Source organism: Poecilia formosa, unplaced genomic scaffold (genome assembly GCF_000485575.1).
Source record: "Poecilia formosa unplaced genomic scaffold, Poecilia_formosa-5.1.2 Scaffold68, whole genome shotgun sequence".
NCBI lineage: Eukaryota > Metazoa > Chordata > Actinopteri > Cyprinodontiformes > Poeciliidae > Poecilia > Poecilia formosa.
In genome coordinates this window covers 613,913-633,504 of record NW_006800007.1, presented here as the reverse complement: position 1 = coordinate 633,504, position 19,592 = coordinate 613,913, and the positions used below count along the sequence as shown (strand labels likewise).

Sequence of the window (19,592 nt, the reverse complement as noted above, 5' to 3'; positions counted from 1 at the left end):
TAATAATAATAATAATAATAATAATAATAATAATAATAATAATAATAATAATAATAATAATAAGCATAATCCATTTTCAAAATGCACAGCAGTTACTACTACAACCATCATCCCTCTACCACCATAAGACACAACAGCCATTTACAACCAGTTACACCCAAAGCACCTTAAAAAGCAATAACAGCTTTTTAAGCTCAATAAACTCAAAACCTCTCCCACAATCATGAATGTTTATTTCGTTAAACCACTGTTCACCTTCATCCTGCTTAAGTCCTGTGATTGGGTCCTTCTCAGACATTCAAAAAACTAATTAAAAAACAGCCAAAACAACTTTTAGTCAACTTTCTCTCAATTAGTACTTAAAGCCACTGGAAATAAAATAAGGCGAAGCCACTCAGCTGTGACCATTAAACCATGAAATTCCCAATAGCCATGGTTGCTAATGCTATTTACTACAAAAATAAATACATACAAGTTTCAGTCTGTATGTCTGCTTTTGGCCTCGTGTCAAAGAAAAAAAAAATCTCCAAATTAAGTCTGAAATCTATACTAAGATGGTAAAACTAACATAATGCCAGTAGCTGACTATACTAATTGTATTATACCTTCAAACATTTTCCGCCATATGCTACTCAATAAGAAATTGTAGTTAAAATGTTCAGCACCACTTTAAAATGACTGCTTTACACACTTTTGCTCTCTCTTGCTTGTGCTTAATGAAAACGAAAATGAGCTTTTAGCACCAGTTGTGTATATAATTCTGACAAGGTGTGGATTAGAAAGAAGTATCAACAATAAATTCAAAACTGTGAACTTGTGTAGATTCTTCCATATTTTGCGCTGCTTCAGCTAAAAGTACATTTATAAAACCTAACACCTGCAGGTTGGTTACCACTGTTGTCTTGACTGTTGTTCTTAAAGGTTTATATTGGTTCTTGGTTTAACCAAAAGTTTACTACACAGAACGTCTAATGCACCTTTATCACTATAAAGCAAAGTGTTGAAAGCAAGAGTCTGCTGTTTGAGAAGCTCCATAAATACCAAGCCAGGATGTCAAAAACCTAAATCTTAGAGGTGGAAAATTACAGAAACTTTGGCAGGGGACACAGATGCTGTGTCCAAATAACCTTCACAAGTGTGCCTTTGAAGAAGCAGAGCTAACAAAAAGCTTCTGGCAAAGGAGAACTCATTGGCAGATATGGATAAGAAAAAAAATATCAGAACGAATTCTCGATGGGAGAAAACAGAAATGGTGTCATCTCTAAAGTGTGTGGCATCATACTTGATTTGGAAAGGCCTGATGTACTCGTTATTTAGTTTTAAAAGATTCCTGTTTAGTCGAAGACTCGGGATGGAGAAGGTGGGACTAACTGACATAACAGCAAAACAAATTATTTTATTTGGAAAGCTGCTCTCATAATCAAACAGGACTGAGGCTAAAAGGGAAACTTCAGGCTCATAAAGGGGCCCCTTCTCCCCACAAATCTATTTAATTTGGGTTGGTTAGGTAAGCAAGTGTAAACTTGCTTTGGAGGAAAACAGCCTGAGCTTGAACTGTCACCAATTCACATTTCTCCTCTAGTTTTGCAGTAATATATGTTGCTTTTTCCACTGGAGCTTTGAAGGAATTCGTTCTCACCCTCCTCTGTGACATAACAGGCAGGTTTCTGAGGATAAACAGTCTGTGTGACAGCCAACAGTCTGGACAAACAACACTGGGAACAGAGAAATATTTGCAAAATCTCTCAGAATGAAAAGTAATTTCCTGTGTCTGCACCAAGTCCAGGAGGTGGATGGGATAAATTATCCTTAAAATATAAGGAGTGTTTGATGGTTGACTTGCTTTTCTATAACATAAACAGACACAGCTTAGATTTAAACCTGAAAACATCTCCAGTAATTTGCAGTCTAGTCATTGATCTCTTTTATGTGATGTTGTTGGCTCTTTATTTGTTCTCTGCCAAACCTGGCGGGTGAAATTCCTACAAATAAGACACTGTCTGTCTGTCTGACCAAACCAGAACAGGGGTGGCATCTTTTATGACATCCACCACCATCTGGATGGATTTTAAGGGGCAGCAGGACCAAACAGATCAAAGAGGATCAAAGAGCAGGTCAAACAGGTGCTTGAAAGTCTGTCAAGACACGTAAGAAGGGTAACATTGCATTATCAAGTGTCTGGCAATTAATTTGAAGAACCTTTAATGAAGTTGAAACTGCTGCATGAAGAATTTGTTCCCTTCTCTTGCTCAATTTGTATGTTTGCTCTCTTAAGGAGAAATGATCAGTCTTATGTTGTTAAGAAAGAATACAATTCAGAGAAATTGCAGAGCAGATACTTAAAAGAAAACAGCATTTGTTGACATGTACAACACTGAGACACTTCTAGTTGCTGGTCCCCAGGTTTGGGTGGATCTCAGGAGAGTTTTTGTCCTCAAGGAAACTTTATAAATTCTTTGGAGTTTTTATGCTGCTGCTGGGTAACTTGAATGGTCAGGTTCATCCAATGATTGTCTGTAAGATGGATCACTCCATGACCTTAGTGTAATCTTTCTTTGGACACCGCTCTGTTGCCTTGGTGTTGTCTTGAGTCATTGTCAAGATGAACGACCCATTTGTGACCAGTCTCCAGAGTTTAAAGCAGTGCTAACAAATGCAAACAAAACTGTGCTATCCATTCTTAAAGGTTTTGATAGGAAAAGTTATGTTTAAGTAAATGTTACCCACTGATTTTAACATAAATCTCATATGTTACTGTTTTATAAATATCTTACATCAACACCTTTCTCGTTTTGGTTTTCTTTTTTCGTTTTTCATAAATCTTATGTTTCTGGTTCAGGCAGCTGAAACGTTGCAGCCCAGTTGGTCTGCAGTGACTAACAAATTCAATTTTCCTCCCTTGAGATGATTGGTGTGCCCATTCAATCGCCTGGACAAAGAGCAGTTTTCATGAAAGGCACCTGTGTGAAGGTGGAAGAGAAAAGTCAGGATCTTTGTTAGCCTGGGCTGTTTGTCACATGACCTCTTTATAACTCAGATTTTCCCTTCCCCCGCCGGAGCTAATCGGATCAAATCCTGTGTCTGGAATCTGTGAGAGACGCAGCATACATAGCAGACTTTTCTTCTACCACTTCACAGTTTTTATAGCATTAAGTTTAATTCCATGAATTGAACCACTGGAGTCCTAAAACATTCCTTCAGTTTAATTAATATATCCCAGTTGTGTTTTCGATCTGAACCTGAGATTGTTAAAACTTTTTTCAATGTGGATTCTGATCAAATCAAGTAATCAAAAAGTGTATTGTTATTTCTGTCCTATAAATGAAAGTTAGTGCATGTAAGCAACATACAAAAATTATTTCAATTTTGTGAAAAATAATAAAGCATAAACATTTTAAAAGGATAAAAACAGAAATCAAATAGCAGTGGTAGTGTACTTTAAAAAAATTAATTCATTTTGACAGCTCAAATATCTAATTTGTTTAGAAATCACAAAATAATAAATAAATTCACTCTGCAACACCTGGCCAAATCATATCCCTTTTTCATCAACATAATCAAAGATATCTAAAAGTTTAAAAAAATGAAAAGAAAATATGTGAATCAAAGAAATTGGGAAATGTGTGTCATCCAATGCCTGATTAGTGATTTTCTAGATGCTTTTGCAGAAAATGACTGTCTCTGACTGACTGAATGTTATTATTTTTGTTACATGACATGTTTGCCTCCCTTGCTCAAAATAAGTCATCGGTCAAATCTCTGTGAGCAAGTTAGATTTTTATAAGGAGTGTAATCGTTTCGGTTTTTAAGAGGTTACTTAAATAAAACAAACACATAAATTAGTCTTTTTTGTTGAGTGATTGGAAGTAAATGTGCACAAAGGTTCTACCTTAGTAGTTCAAATCACATCCAAACACATAGAAACAAATAGTTCTAGCAATTTGCAATTAGCAATTTGCCCTAGGATTTTTCTGAGGAAATCAGATCAAAACAAAAATGAGTCTCTATTATTCTCTGATCTATTTCCATTTTTTGCCTTAATTCTTCACGCCTGCTATGTTTTACTCTTATTTTCCTTTTCACAGGAACAATATCCAGATTTTTCCTTTCCACGTCAGCCTAGACAGCAGCATAATCCTCCTTCTTCCTGCCAAGAGATTACAGCTTTTCTGGATCAGTTTTCCACAGCATCCTTAGCTCCAATGCCGCCTCCCCTTTCTTTCTTCCTCCCCTCCTTTCCTTTCTCCTCCTCCAAACACTTCAGCCCAGACCTGCCACCTCAACAATTAGGCACCAGAGACTCAGTCTCGGCTTCGCTCTCACTGATGCCAACACATTACTGTGCTTTATTCCCTCTAAATGAGCCTTCAGAGAAATCTTAAACAGGTGTGACGAAAGAGGAAAACAAGAAGTGTTTCTAAATGAAGAAAAGGGAGGAAATTTCCCTGGCGGCATGGGAAATTTAGTCCATTGTAGCTTGTTTTGGTGTTAACATTTGTAGTACAACTACTTTTTAACTAAATGCAACATTAATCAAATTGCCAGATACCTACGTAATGCAAATTTGATTACAAAACCTTCTAATATATGTAGCTACAACAGTGATTGTCAAATAATCACTTCTGACAGATTTTCAGAGCTCGGATAAAGAGCTGTGATCTATAAAAGTCTTGACAAATCAGCTGGAAATCATGTTTCTAACCAAACTAGGGAAGCTATTTTTTGTCTGACACTAGACTTGTGCATGAAAATGGCTTTCTGAAAGTTTCTACATGGTTGTAAGACAAAGGAAATGATCACATTAAAATAGTTTTAGGTGTCTGCTTTGACTCACAGCAAACAGCTGGCAACTGATCACCACAGCAACTTGCATTCCTTTACATGGGAGTAATCAAGGAATGGAGTCACAGAGGAGATGGAGGGAGGGAAGGAGAAGAGAGGGATGTCTGTGGAGAAATGCTCCCATTTCTCTGCCTGGCTTAACTGAAATGTTATCCCTTTTTATCCCTCCCTCTTTTCTTTCCCCATTTTTCACAAGCAGAACTTGATACCCTCTGCAAAACTGGGAAATCTCAAAGCAACAAAGATCGTGGTACTTAATGCATCAAACTAAAGTAAAGAATAAAATTAGCTAAGAAAGGAAAACAAAAATTAACCTGCAGAAAGACTTGTTTGCATCCCTCCTCCCCTATGCCAGTGTCCTAATTCCTCTCCCCCCTCCTCCTCCTCCTGTTGCCGATGTGGCACACAATAGCTCCACAGTCAATAATCTCCCAAATCACAGACTGTGTTCATATAATGAATGATTTTTCCTGGCAACTGTTTGAACAACAAAGAAGCCATTTTTAGCACATTCCAGTTTGGAATGAAATGCTTGACAGTAAGTTAGTTTAAAATAAGTTTTGTCTAATCAGAAAGACTTTAAATTAGGACTGTAAAGTAAGGAAATGTGGGCAAATATAGAAATAAAGATTCTATCTATTTAGAAAAACAGACACTTTTTTTTGAAGAGGATTTCTTAAATCTTACGATGGTGAAAACAAAATTTCTCCCCATCCATCAGTGGCCAAACTTCACCTTCAAGAGCAGTTTTACAGCTGAATGCCAAAATAGTTCCACAAGTTGCAGAAAGCTTTAACTCGGAGCTCAAATAAAGAGAAATATCAATCTGAGGCAGAGTGAGACCTCCTACCTTCAGCTTTGCAGAGCAGGGACGCTTGGAGAGAAGTCAGCCGTGTGCGGGGCCCCGGGAAGATCTAACTGCCTCACCAGTTCACTCAGAAGACATTTCCAGTGGGACGTCCCAGTCTGGACACAACTCTTGCTCCCACAGCCTCCTCCCAGTCTCCTCCTGCACTGGTGGGATGGGCTTAAAACTAACTCTTCGCTCCCTTAGGCAGGTTGAAGTTCAAGAGTCCGGCTTGAGAAATACACTTAAGTTTCTTTACAGATGTCTGAGGTTGAGCATGCTTTATCAACAAGAAAAAAATTTCAATTAGTTACTTCAGTTTATATGATGCATAGTGCTACTAAACTCTGACCATCTCATACAGCATTTTAAATAAGAACGAGACAGAGAGATCCGTGGTAACTCTGGAGGAGCTGCAGAGATGCACAGCTCAGGTTGGAGAATCTGTTAACATATCTATTCATAGTACACTCTTTACAATGCACTAGGCTTTAGGTGAGAGCAGAACAAATAAAAAATTGTATAAAGAAAGCTATCAGAAGTCTCCTTTATGATTTGCCACCAACCATGTACAAAGGAAAGACGTTGGTTAGTAAACAGTAAAACATGGTGGCAGCAACATTGTAATCATGCTTTTCTTTATCAGGACCAGGGAAGCTGATCAAAGCTAATAGCCAGATGAAAGGAGTAAAATACTGGGGAGAATTGGTATAAAGTTTCCCAAAGTTGTAAAAGCAAAGCTGTAATGACAAGGTTAGAAGCCCCAGTCAAAGTTCAGACCTTAACTAAACTGATAATCGGTGGTGAGACTAAAACACTGTTTTTCACTTCATTCAACTGAGATTGAGAGAATTTGCAATGAACAAAAAGAAATAGAAAGGTAAATTAAATATTGTTGTAACTCACACAAGTTTTTTCAAAGAGTTGTTGTAGCTCCTGATGGTACAGGTCTGTCTCACATCGGTTCTGAAAAACCTCTGACTAAAGACACCCTGTCGTTGTGTAACAGTCTGAAGAAGACGTTGCTCCCGCTGGTCCACAATGATGGTAATTTAAAGCAGAATCCTTTTCTACCATCATCTCTCGAGGTTAGAAACGGCCTTCTTTATCAGGTTGTTTAATTTTTCATGACTCAGATGCTGCTGTCCTAACAGGTGATGGCACATCTCTGTCCTTTGGCATGAATGTGTGTGTGCGTATTTGTGTGTCTCTGTGATGGGCTCCCAGTTTGAACCCTACCTCTTGCCCAAGGACCGCTGGAAATCTGTACCAGCAACCCTTTAAAGAAAATTGACTTAGAACATGGAAGAACAATATAAAACTCTTCTGTGTTTTAGCTATAAAAGTGCCAAAAAAAGGTTTTATGAAATATAAAAATAAATATAAATGCATCATTTTTGCAAGTAATTTCCAAAAGTAATGATTTTACAGTTTTTTACTGTTTTCCCCTTTTTTAAGGATACAAATGCATGTTTTTTTTTTCTTTGCTTTATAAAAAATATTAGACACTCAGTTTAAAAGTAGAGATAAAAATTTGGTTCCATATAAACAAACATTTAAAAATCAATTTCTTAAAGATATTTACAAAACCTAGGTTATCTTCTTCGAAGGTTTGTGTGGGTTCTGCAGATGCAGACAAATTTCACTTTGTAGCACAGAGAGTAAAAATGGCAGTAAATGATTGTAAAGGCCGCTGACCTCTGAACTAAGCAGACCGGACTGAAAGAATTGCTGGTCAGAACCTTGACACATCCATTCTTCCTGTTTCATCAATACTAACTGGATCTGTTGTTTTTATAAAATGCCTTGAATTGACAGTTGTTGTGAGTAGTGTTACCTAATTGATCTAAGCTGAATTTGTTATCAAATAGGTAAAACCATGATGCGAATAAGAGGCGAATATTAGACAACCAAGCATCGAGGATTGTGTGAAAAATCTGCATTGTTTGCTGAAGCTGGTTAAATCCTAGTGGGTAGCATGAAAAAGAAAAATCCATGTTCTTTTTGATTCTGTTTTGTTTCGTACAGCTCAGTGGGGTCCTCATTCAGTGGGGAGGGGGTGTACAAAAGCTTTGCATTGGTCTAATTTCAAGACGCTCCTGGGATGCTGGCACATTAGCGACATGTTTGTGTTTCCACTCTGAGGGGTTAGAGGTCCAATCCTAAGCTCTGACAAGACGAGTCATGAAGCTTTTCCATTGAGTTTTCCATAAGTATTTACTCTATAACTCAGAAATACCTCTATGAACATTCATAGAACGTTTTACATAAAAACAAGATGGAAGAGCTAGCCGAATTGTGAATGTTGCTTCTTTTAATTGAATAATCCCCACACCTTTCAACTGATCGCCAACAGTGTTCACTCTGACTGCAACGTAACAGTGAGACAAATGTCATCATGTCTCTCTGCTTTCCAGCCCCCCAGTCAGCCCAAAATAAAATCAGCTGTTCCTCAACACACCATTGTGCATTCTTTGCTGCTACGCTTCTTTGTTGTTTCTTTGCTCAGTTGACTGGCTTTTTTTGCCAGCTGTTGACCAGACCACAGAGAATGTCACAAATCATGCAAAAATAAATAAATAAAAAATACACAGCTGGTGCTGTGAAACCTATTTGACTGTGGAAACACACAACATCGGTTCTAAAACGCATCCGGAAACCAACCTGCGATGGTGCAAAAGTCCTATCAATGTACTTGCTGCTTTGGGCCGGCTGAGTTAAATGACCACCTTAGCATGTGATCCATTTCTACAGAAGCTTGGTAATGAACCCTTCATTTAATTCAGATGTTCTGAACAAACCTTCAGCTTTGTTTAGCTGTTTACAAACACATTAGATTAGCATCCAGAAAAGCTTTAAGAATGAATACAGATTGTGATGTTCCATTGTCCCACTCTAATATCCCTTCTGCTCTTTTTTTGTCGCCACAGAAGGGAAAATTAAGCTTGCTAAGTATTCTGATTATCCATGCCATAGCAGACTAGTTGCTGACCAAGTCTGGATTATTTTCCTCGTTGTTCTAGTTCTTCACAGAAAGACCTGGATTATTGTTCCAGAATCCATGTTTCCAAAAAACCTCCCAGCCTAGAAAAGTGTCTGAAGTCTTTGTAAGCATTTTTATGCACAGTAAAGTTTAGGTTTGCATTTGGGAATATGACCCAGTAATCAAGACACATTCGGTTCTGGGTAAAAATTCCCAGACAAAAACACATTGTTTCTGTTTTAGTCCATTTGGGCACCATAATTATTAAAATGCTCTAACTTTTTAATTTTGCATTACAAATCTTAATGTTTCTGTTTCAAAGCCTCTGAAGGCTTATATTTACGGGAATTATGTGACTCAGTGAATATTTTTAGTCCTCTGGGGAGTTATGATTAAACTCACCGTCTATGGAACAATTAGTTCTCCACATCTCAGTTATTTTATTAAAATAATGTTCAAACACCTGTCTGAAAAGGACGCTGGAAAGGTTTTATTTCCTCTGTTGGAGTTTTGTGGGCTGCTCCTGTCTGTTCCCACAGACCAGATCAGTGCAGATGTGAAGAACAGCTGCAGGATCGGGAAGTAGGACGACGGGATGAAGTGAGGGAGGGGGTGAAAGCTGCAATGCAACGTGGCGTTTTTCCATTCTGCCTGGAAATCCAGCTGCTGATGGAGAGGAGGTGTTGTTAGAACATGACTCTCTCTTCTCTCCTCCCATCTGTTCTGATTGCCTTTTATTCTCCCTTCTCTCCTCTCACACCCTGCTCCCTTTGCCATCTCCTCACCCTCTCATGTAAACGTGGCAGCTGCACACGACTGCTTAACAAAAGATTTGGCAAAATGCTGCAATTATGCTGTATTTTTGCCTGCTGCTGTTTGATTAAGTGCAGCTCAGCAGTTTAGTCAGTAAGATTAGAGGGACAAGGCAAAAGACAGCTCAGGCAACTGTATTAAGCACAATCAGGCAGTAAAAGGCGCTCCTTTGCCACGTCAGTGAGTTTAAAGTGAAAATGAATTAGAGAAAAATGAAGACCAGATGAAGCTGGAAGATCATACTGGGAACATCTGCTGAAAATGTCTGATGATTTTTTCTTTATTCTTTGTCTTTGCCATCCAGATCCAGATGCTGACTGGCTGATTGATTTCAGTTTGTAAGAAGGAGAAAGTCTGGAGGATGGTGGCACAAGGCCACAAGGCTTGTTTTCTCAAAATCATGTTGTTGTTTTTTTTTATTTAAGCTTGACTTTTCTATAAACTAAAAAAAAAGTAATTGATTAAATTGATTTATGTGTCCAAACAGAGTGTGTGATGCTTATCCTATTTTCAGTAAAAAAAAATAAAAAAAGTAAAGAGATGGGTTTCACAGCACTGGTTTAGCTCTTCTGGTTCACACATCAACCACATTTTATTCTGAAATTCATCCTCTTTCCTTTTGCCTCCACTCTATTTCTGATAGCATTGTGTTGCAAACTTTGAGGCTGTCTGATGTTTCAGCCACAGCTCTTGTAACCTATGAAGACTAGAAAACTAAAATCTGGTATTTTTCTGTAGTTTGCGCAGCAGCTTCATATCTGGACACTGTACAAATTTCTGTTTGCATTCTTAAGATAAAATCTTTTTTGTTACCTGTTTGAAATCTAACAATCCGGTGGTTCAAAACATTTAGAAAATGTATTCAGTGCTGGATGTTCTTGCCTATATGCATTTTTTGGTACTACAATCCAGAACATAAACACGTTTTGTGGTTTTGATGGTGGGAAGCATGCTGACCAGTTCTTCTAGCCACACCCTGTGATCTAACTGATCCTCTGAGGATGATTCTGGAAACCTGACTATGGGCGTCCTTTACAAATCCTGGAAACCTGTGGTGGACTCCTCTTGTGGAGTCCTCTGTGTTGGAGTAATTACAGCCTGAAACCTTCCATCAGGTGGAAGTGTGGCGGCTCTGACAGACTGTTTTCAGGAACGTCTAAATCCCAGACCTCCTTTGAAAACAAAACATGTTGCTACATTTCATCTTCACAGTGTCTCTACTTCATTCAGGTGGAGAATATAAAAATGTATAGAATTTTTACAAACTTCTTACTGGATGGTAAATATATCTACTTGATGCTTGAAATCATGAAGATATTTTTTTCTAAAGCTGCTTCAGTTTTGAGGTTTTCTATGTTAAATTCATTTTTAGTCTGTTTTCATGCAACTGATCTGAGGCACTGAGAAGCAAACATGTCATTTACACCTCAAGGAATGTTCCTATGAGCAAAAATACTCAGAGCATTAACATATGACTTTATTTCTGTGTGTGTTTGTTTAGCAAGAGCAGCAGGAAGGAAAATAGAAGAAGCAGGCTCAGAGTGACTGAAGGCAAAACATCTATTAAACAGAAAAGGGCTGTCGCTCTGTTTAGTGGCAAATTATTCTAGGAGCCAGTGGGTCTGAAGAGAAGTTAAAAAATAGCTTTGAAGTTCTTTGCTGTGTTTAGATTCTTACTTTGTTCTAAAATTCCAACATTTATGCTGAAGAGAACAAAATTATAAGCATATGTCCGGAATGATCCTGCATTTTTAAAATAAAAGTAAATGTTTGAAATGTTCACCTACTTATTTGATTATGAAGGTTTTTAGTCTGTTTTATTTTTGTATTCACGCAATGATTTGGTTGTGAATTACTGAAATTTCACCTCAGATATGAAAACACATAGCGTCATTATTTGTTACACTAAGATGAGACTAAAGCAGCAGGAGGGAAAGAAGCAGAAAGGTGCAGTTGATTAAAGGCTCTTTAGAATCTGAATATCAGCAACATCTAAGAACTGCCTGAAAACATCATGAAAACAAGCAACCAACATGCATTTGCATTTCATATCCATTCTGCTTTCAGGACAGTTGAACCGCAGTGTCTCACTCAGGACATCCATTTTCTGCCTGTAGTCCAGGCATCTGCAACTACAATCCACTGGCATTTTCTGCTTTTAAGTCTTGGTAGAATACATTCATTGTGTATTTTTCTATTTTAATTGGTAGTTTAGATGTTTTGTTTTTGTTTTTTTTAAAAATGATGTTTCTTCTCTGGTGACCTTCTGTAACTCAAGTGAGATGAACACATTTTAAGGGTTTGTTTGTTGTTCATGATCAGTAGAAGGTTGTTGTAGGACCCAAATAAAGGAGATGGAGCCGACCAGTGAATTTGAAGATTTAATGAAAGAATATGGAAAAATAAACTCACAAAAATCATAGAATGAACTCAAGCTACCAAAACAACTCACCAACTTGGGATCCCAACAGTTCCTTACAATTTAGATTATTCAAACATATTTCTTTAGATTCTCACATGTTGATAATTGATGAAAATGTACAAAAATTGCAGAAAAAAAATCCCATTTCACTCTGGGTCCATGTCCAACACACAGCATCTAAGCCAGGCACTAAGCTGCAGTCAAAACAGAATAAAACAAGGTTTTTGTGTCTTTACAGGTGGATTCATCAAACTGTGCCTTTTTATCATCAAACCGTACCTGAACTTTCCATGTTTATCTTGTTTACAGTGATTTGCCAAAAGATAAACATCCTTTAAAGAGAAGAAAACATTGTGGGTGGTCCATTGCCTACATTTTATGAAGAACCCAAAAGCAGGCTGAAGGACAGAAATGACATCAGAAACAAGCATTTTAAGCAGAGAAAAGATCTGATAGGTAATAAAAAAAATTATAACTAGAAGCCAATGATCGTATAGATCGCAGAAATAAAGAGAGACAGATGAGGAGAGAAGGACTTGGTGTGCAAAAAAACAAAAACACCCAAAACAAAATCTGAAGCAAAACGGAATAAATAAAACAAAGGAAAGCTGCAAAAATAAGAAGACTCCTTAAACTTTCAAAAAGATTAACTTTACATGTTATCTTCCCAAATTGGTCTGTTTTTTTGTTTTGTTTTTTTCCTTTTACATATTGATTTTGTTTAAGTTTTGCTGATGGTGGTCTAGGGAATTATTTTGACAGACAGAGTTCTAGTAATGTAGCTGTTGTTATCTGCGTCCTCTTCTCTGCTCTCATGGATGATTCCAGATTAGGAAAAGGTTTTCATCTTTGGAATGCAAATCAAAGAAGTCTCTGCATCTGAAACAGGTCAAAACAAGACAGCTGCATGAAACAGCAAAAAGAAAGATAAGAAAACATACCATGTGGCATTTTGATGTTTGTGTAGATTATCATCAACATGAACTTCAGTCACATTCTACAGAAACACTTTTGATAACCTAATTATTTGATTCAGGTGTGTCAGACATTTAAACTTTTGCAGTCGCCTGCCGTCACGGTCTGAAGTTTGAAACATGTGACTACAGTGACTTTTCCTTATTTAGGTCAGATATGATTACCAAAATTATTTATTTTTGCTAAATGGCAGAAGAATGAGCAAAACATAATAGCCTGGACACGATGCACATCAAAGTCTGACAATGCTCCATTTATAACAGTTTATGAAAAGATAAACAATAAGCCTAACAAAAACAAAATAACTTCATTTAGATGACAAAATATTTTCCAAAATCTCGCCTTTTGAACTAAAGAGAAGGTGGAAGCTCCATGAATAAGAAGTAGATATTAAACCACAAAGAATTTCTTTCATCAAGCTCAGGATGATTAAGTTCCACCAAACAGTGAGGCAATCTACAGCTGAGACTCCCACCAAGACGTAAAGCCACAGAGTCGACTTAGTGTTTTCTCTTGTCCATCAAGCTGCGCGTTTTGCTGACTGGCTGTAACCTTCTGGTGATGGGTGAGTTGGTTTTGGCACGCAGGGCAGGATGTGACAGCTGTAACTGCACCCTGAGCCACCTTTTCTCAACCTCTGAGATACACATATGCAGTCATATATCATGATTTAACCTTACACCACTGGTCAACTGAGGGTGGTGTGTGCGAAATACAAAAAATACCAGCATTAGAACAGGTACAGTGCATTGTAAAAGTGTCACTACCCCTTACATTTTTCTATATTTCATTTGATTATATCATACTGGGACTTTTCGTCCCAATATGACGTATGCATTAACGTCGCTGACAAACGTTAGCGACTCTTTAGCGATTTCTCCTCTGCTGAAGTTTCAAACTACAACAGAGTCCATGCCATTTTTTGTTCTTAAAACATCAGTTTTTAAACTCTTTGTTTTCTGTTGGAACAATTTAAAACTGCGTGTGAAGTGAACTGAAGCTTTTTTTCTCTTCTATTTTTGAACCTCTTGCTCAAGATTCAGAGGAATTCACCTCTCAGTGATGTCAAGGACGTTCAGATATTTAAGCTGAAGGTACAACTTCTCCCTGCGAAATCAGAAGCTACCACAGGCATTACAATGACCCCACATTTGTGTGCGTAAGAGAGTAAGACGAGGAACCCAGTGACGTGCTGACAACCTTGTTATCTGTGGAGTTTGTGCTGTACACAATGAAGCTCTGTTCTCCTCAGTGGTTGGTTCAGACTGAGGCCAGCCAGGGACTCTTCATCCACTGCAGCCTCTACAAAGGATTCAACATGTTCACCACATTTCCACAAAGCTGAGCAAGCATCAATTATACAGGATTATCTGTTTGTAGATGTCAGGCCTCAGCAAAACATTTTGTATTGGCTGTAAACAGTAGATGGCCTGTTTAAATGATCATTCATTTTTCATACAATTTCACAATGGCTTCCATACGTACGTCATCAGGCTCTTCTTCAGCAAAAAAAAAAAAGGTGGAAGTAAAACAACAAGTAGATTCAGTCATTTAAAATCACCTGAAAACAATAGTTCAAAAAGCATTTAAAGGGTTATCTTCATGTTTTTCTCCAGTGATGAGACATCTCAGAATCAAGTGGCAAACTCAACAACTATAGCAGACCTGGGACCTTCAGATGCTATAAGACTTTATATGAACTTTATTTATTAATTTCAGCATTAAATGTGTGCGAAATACTTACAAGATGTGCTTGGTATAAAGCAGCTTAATATGTCTAACACTAAATATGCAGTGCATTTCAAAAAACCAACCAAACAATTTTTCACTTTTCCACATTACAACCATAAACTTAAATGAACTTTATAGAAACCTCTGATAGAGGTCCTGATAAGCAATATTAATGCTTTTAATAAAAGAAAATGGTTAAAATAGTGACAAAGAGAAGGAAATGGAGGCCCCCCCGTTTGTCTTCAAACTTGGTCCTAACATGAATAAATCCACCTCTGCCAGGTGCACACATAAAGAACAAACATTTTCTTGCTTCTTAAAGGTTACACCCTCTAATCCGTTCATTTCCTTGGCTGTCTGTGCAGACAGCGTGGTCATCTATTTAAACAGCAGAACCATGCAGTGCTGCACTTTATTTGGACTTTTATTCTTTTGCTGAATCCTTTATCAGAACCAATGTTGTCTTTTATGGTGACAGTTCCCTCAGAGGTAACAGATAAGGCCTGGACCTGGATTTGATTGCCTCATTCATCCTGTCTATGGACATCATGGTTAGATCTTCTATATTATCATTTCATGTTGAGTGGCGAAAAAGGTGGTGTGAACATAAATTGCTATATTTCTAGTGGGATCTAAACCATTTTCTGGCTTATTTTTTTAATTTAGTATACTGTATCTTCCACATATAAACTTCCAAATTAATGTGATTTAAATGGGAGGCATTATTTCATTAAAACATTTCCCACACTTGGAGCATGTCTTGCAGCGCCTCCTGGTGGTTGAAATGTAGATTCAAGCTGACACCTTGGTTAGGAGAGGTTTATTAAGCTCAGCTCATGAAGAAATGACCATCACCAGCGGCCAATAAATGCAAATTGAGATGAATGACTAATTCACTGCCTTCTGAGAGTTTAGTCGCATTGAACCTTTATCTCTAACACATTCTGCATTTATTTATTTCCTCTTTTTTGTTCTTACCTTGAACCAGCAGTGACTAACATAAACCTAATATCTCAAGTCTTTACCACATACTACAGTATGACAAAAATATTTCTAAAATTAGATGAAAATGAAATCTTCTCTCATTTCAATGAAACAGAAAAAAAGGGGATCTAGTTTGTAGCTTTATGGTCTTATTGCTCATTTCACAGCATTTTAATAAGAAACCTGCCACCTAAGTATGGTTTAGTGCAAACATAATGAAAAAAATGACAAAATTATAACAAGTCAAACTGAATGTAAATGGCAACATGTCTGTCCTGAAAAAGCCTGAGAAAACTGCTTTCATCTAATAAAATATGCAGACAGGTTTGACACATAATTGATTTTATTTCAGTTGTGCGTGAATAAGACATTCTGAGAATCAAATTTATGCCAGAAGGAAGGTGGTAACGTAAACAAAACCCGGAGCAAACTATGTGTAAAAATACACAGATGCCAGTTATCAAATCTACATGATTATGATTTATGTGATGACTGATTTGTAGTGAAAAAAGTGGTAGTTCTTAAACGGTAAAAACATGGTTATCTTTTCACCCCAAATTATATTGGATTAGATATTATCCATGAAGTAGTGTCAGATAACATTTGCTGTCAATAATATTGAGTCAATGTAAAAGCAAAAGGAGCAACAGTTCATTTTATTTAAAAACGGCTACAGGGAATGTTCTTGAACTGCTCTGAAGGAAGACTAACAGGATCGTTTTGCAGGTTGAAGAGGATGTCCACCACAGACAGTGAGACACTCTTTACGCTTCAACTGAAAGTCATCCAAACAGGGGCGTCCCACTTTGGCTTTTACACTAAGGCCCAAAACACAACGCAGAAATTATAGCAAATTGAACAACAAACAGGATTTCAAATACTAAATTTTATGCCACCACAAAACCATCCAATGATCTATCAATCCAGGACAGAAATTAGAAGGTTTTTTTTCTGTTTTCCAAACCTGAATCCATGATAACATCATCCACCAAGAGTTATTTGTCAACTGTCAGCTTGAAATGAGGGGCCTCAATCTGAGAGAGAGAGTTTGCCTCCCAGATCTTTTCCAAGCACATGGGTTGATGAGGAGTGGCACCTTTGGGGTCTCCTGGTAATTAACTTCAAGTCTAGCTTAATTCTTTGCTTTGCACCAGCAGGGTTTCCTAAAACAAAACATAATTCAACATTTCACTTTTAAGTAATGGATACAGTTAAAACAGTTTCAGAAGCATTAAATGTATGCAGATTTTTTTCACATTATGTTTTAATTCACAAATACACCAAGCAAGAAGAAGCTAAAGGTCTTTACAGAAATCATTAACATGGACATGGACTTTATCTTATTGTCAGCACAGTGTCACCTGTTACACATATGAAGCAGACTCCTTCATTTAGTGCCGTTGTACTTGACTTCCTTTCCACATTTCTTCAGCGTCTCCATGAGAACGTCCACATCTTTGTCTGACTCGATCCAAACCAGCTTCTTGGGCAGGTCGATCTCAAACTTAACATCTGAGAGGCAGAAACAGAAGTAGAAACGATGTTCGTTCCACTGACTGGAAACAAACAGAAATTCCTCTTTTAATTCCTCTTTGCTTCTCTTTCTAATATGAGTGAAAGATTTTTCAGCCCTCTTTGACATGACTGTGAAGGAGGATTTGAAGAATAGATTTTCTTTTATCTTGTTGAAAAATCACAGCTTAGCATGTGGGACTGGAACAAAATAGAAAAAGGGAACTGAAATTTGGCTTCTAAACAATTTAATGTCCAAGTCAAATAAAAGTGAAACAAACAAGCTGTTCAGCATCAGGTGACCGAGCGGCTGAGTCAACACTCGGAGCAAAGAAGTCACGAGTGGAAGCGATACAAGCTGCCTGTAAGCATTTCTTGATCTGTCTCCGGCATGCAGTGTTAAGGACCCGTTTGCATTGATATGAATTACCTTCTCACAAAACTCAAATTAGGACTTGTTTGCACAGAACTGCAAGTTGTCATAAAACTAAATATAATTCGGTATCTAGACACACGGTGCTTTTAAAACGTACTTTACCATGGTTATGCCTGAATTTCCCCAATGTGGGACAATTAAAAGTTTTGCTATTCTAATAATTATTCACAATAATGGATGTTTTACCATTTTATTGTTTTTACAAATCTGTCATGATCAGCAAAATATGGATATTATGACAAAAAAACCTTACCAAAAAAAAAAATCCAGTTTAATGACAAAGTGAAAATGAATTTGTATAAAATAAATAAGAAAAAAAATATTACATAGAATAAGAGAGCAACAACTTTCAATGAATCTTTACTGTTGCTATGAAGGAACTTTGGCACAATCTGGTTTGCAGAATCATTTTTAATTGCAGAATTTTTAAGCATGAATGGCTTGTGATTAATGCTACAACGTTTAATTAAGATTTAAGTCCAGACTTTGACTAGGCCATTTGTAAAACTACAATGGCTTTCATCCATTCAGAAGGGGGCATTTCAGAGTGTTTTGGATCATTGTCATCCTGCCTAACCATTGCAATTGTATTTTCACACAAAGTCAATCATAGAACATCTCCCTAACGATTTCCTCTTCATTTCCTGTTTAGATGTAATGCTTTGTAATGTCTGTCTTTTTTGTTTCTTCTTCAATTGTAACGAGTTCTGTGTCTTTTTATGTTATTAGTTTTTTATTTTCCTTTTCATCTCCTGTAAAACACAAACTTCCTGTACAACATTTTTAACATCGATATTATTTGTAAACGTGTTCATTTTGTGCAGTTGACGAGTGCCACAAAACAATCAGAAGGAATAAGAGGTGAAGCTATGCCAGTGCTTTCAGTGAAACCAGAAATGAAAGTGGAACGGAAGATGACAGATGTGCAGGTCTTATTACCTCCAAGCTTGTTGAGGATTCTAGTAACGGCTCCAGAGCATCCTTCACAGGTCATGTCCACCTCAAACTCGTGCTTCTGTGACAGACAGAGAATTTATTTACCTGTAAATTTAGAATTTAATGATGAAAAGAAAACTACTGCAATAAAGTCTGAGAAAAACAATCTAAGATGATTGAAATTTAGCAATTTTCAGCAAAAGGTTAAGGAAATTTCTTTTGAAGTACATTTGAACTTGGGGATTATATTGACTCTTTGATATTGTTTTAATTTGTTAAGAAGTACATTTGTGGTTCTTTAAAAACAGGTTAATTATTGATTATTTCATCTACCACGTCTATAGTGGTAGATGAAGTAAAAAAAAAAGGTCATCATTTTATAAGAAAGAAGACAAAAAATTATCTAATTGGATGTGGGTGGTAATCTGACATTCCTCAAGCAAGCAACGTAAAATAGAACAAAGTCTAAACATACAAATGTTTTCAAGTTACTGGTCTAGACACAAACATATTTACAGCTAAATCCCAAAATTCCTAGACATTATAGCAACCCTGTTCCCCTTTACATGAACCAACTACAACCCAGAATATCATCTGTTGTGATGACGGCAATTCTTAAACATTCTTTATGCTAAATGAACTGGCTTATTATTTTAAGAGTGGCTGTTACATAACCCGTGACTAATAACGGCCCAGCTGAGGAAGTATGGAGTCTTAGTTTGTTGATGGCTAAACTAAAAGCATTTGCCACGCACTAAAGCTAAAACACGTCCAGGAACAAGCTGAAATTACTTAAAAGTAACTCACAGTCATATTGTCAGTGACGTGTCGCGCTTAGCGAGCTGACCAATTCTGTTCTTTTGATTTTTATCAACTTGGAAATGTCGCAAAAGACTACATAAACCTAAAAAAAGGATACTACCTGCCTGATTGACCACTTTTAAGCTAAGTATAGCAGCATAACAGGATATCCGGTATTGAAAGGGTGTAAAGAAATAAAAGACAATGTACTGTGAAGAATTTTGGTTTGCTTATAAAAAAAATAAATGTATGTTGGGATATTACGTATTGGCATATGAAGTTCAAGCAAAACATGTTAAATTAAATAAAA

The 19,592-nt window shown here is 37.0% G+C and overlaps 2 protein-coding genes across 3 annotated transcripts in view; both read right to left on the bottom strand.

Annotated features, from left to right (window-relative positions):
• The window catches only part of sparc (secreted protein, acidic, cysteine-rich (osteonectin)), an 18,245-nt gene extending 12,445 nt beyond the window's left edge, over nt 1-5,800 (bottom strand). The window contains exon 1 of the mRNA XM_007555043.2: nt 5,693-5,800. The gene's annotated coding sequence lies outside the window, so the exon portion shown is untranslated. The remainder of the gene's footprint in view (nt 1-5,692) is intronic.
• A 10,122-nt stretch (nt 5,801-15,922) lies between these two features.
• Nucleotides 15,923-19,454, bottom strand: atox1 (antioxidant 1 copper chaperone). Of its 2 annotated transcripts, none has more exons than XM_016672932.1 (4): nt 19,289-19,454; nt 18,485-18,560; nt 16,983-17,109; nt 15,923-16,760 (listed from the first exon to the last, which is right to left on the bottom strand). In XM_016672932.1, exons 1-3 carry the CDS (start codon nt 19,292-19,294, stop codon nt 16,985-16,987), a joined length of 207 nt encoding a protein of 68 aa, XP_016528418.1. In that variant the 5' UTR covers nt 19,295-19,454; the 3' UTR covers nt 15,923-16,760; nt 16,983-16,984. The 2 variants fall into 2 exon arrangements, with proteins under 2 accessions (XP_016528418.1, XP_007555104.1); XM_007555042.2 differs by having other exon boundaries at nt 16,959-17,109; nt 19,289-19,452.
• Nucleotides 19,455-19,592: the final 138 nt, after the last annotated feature.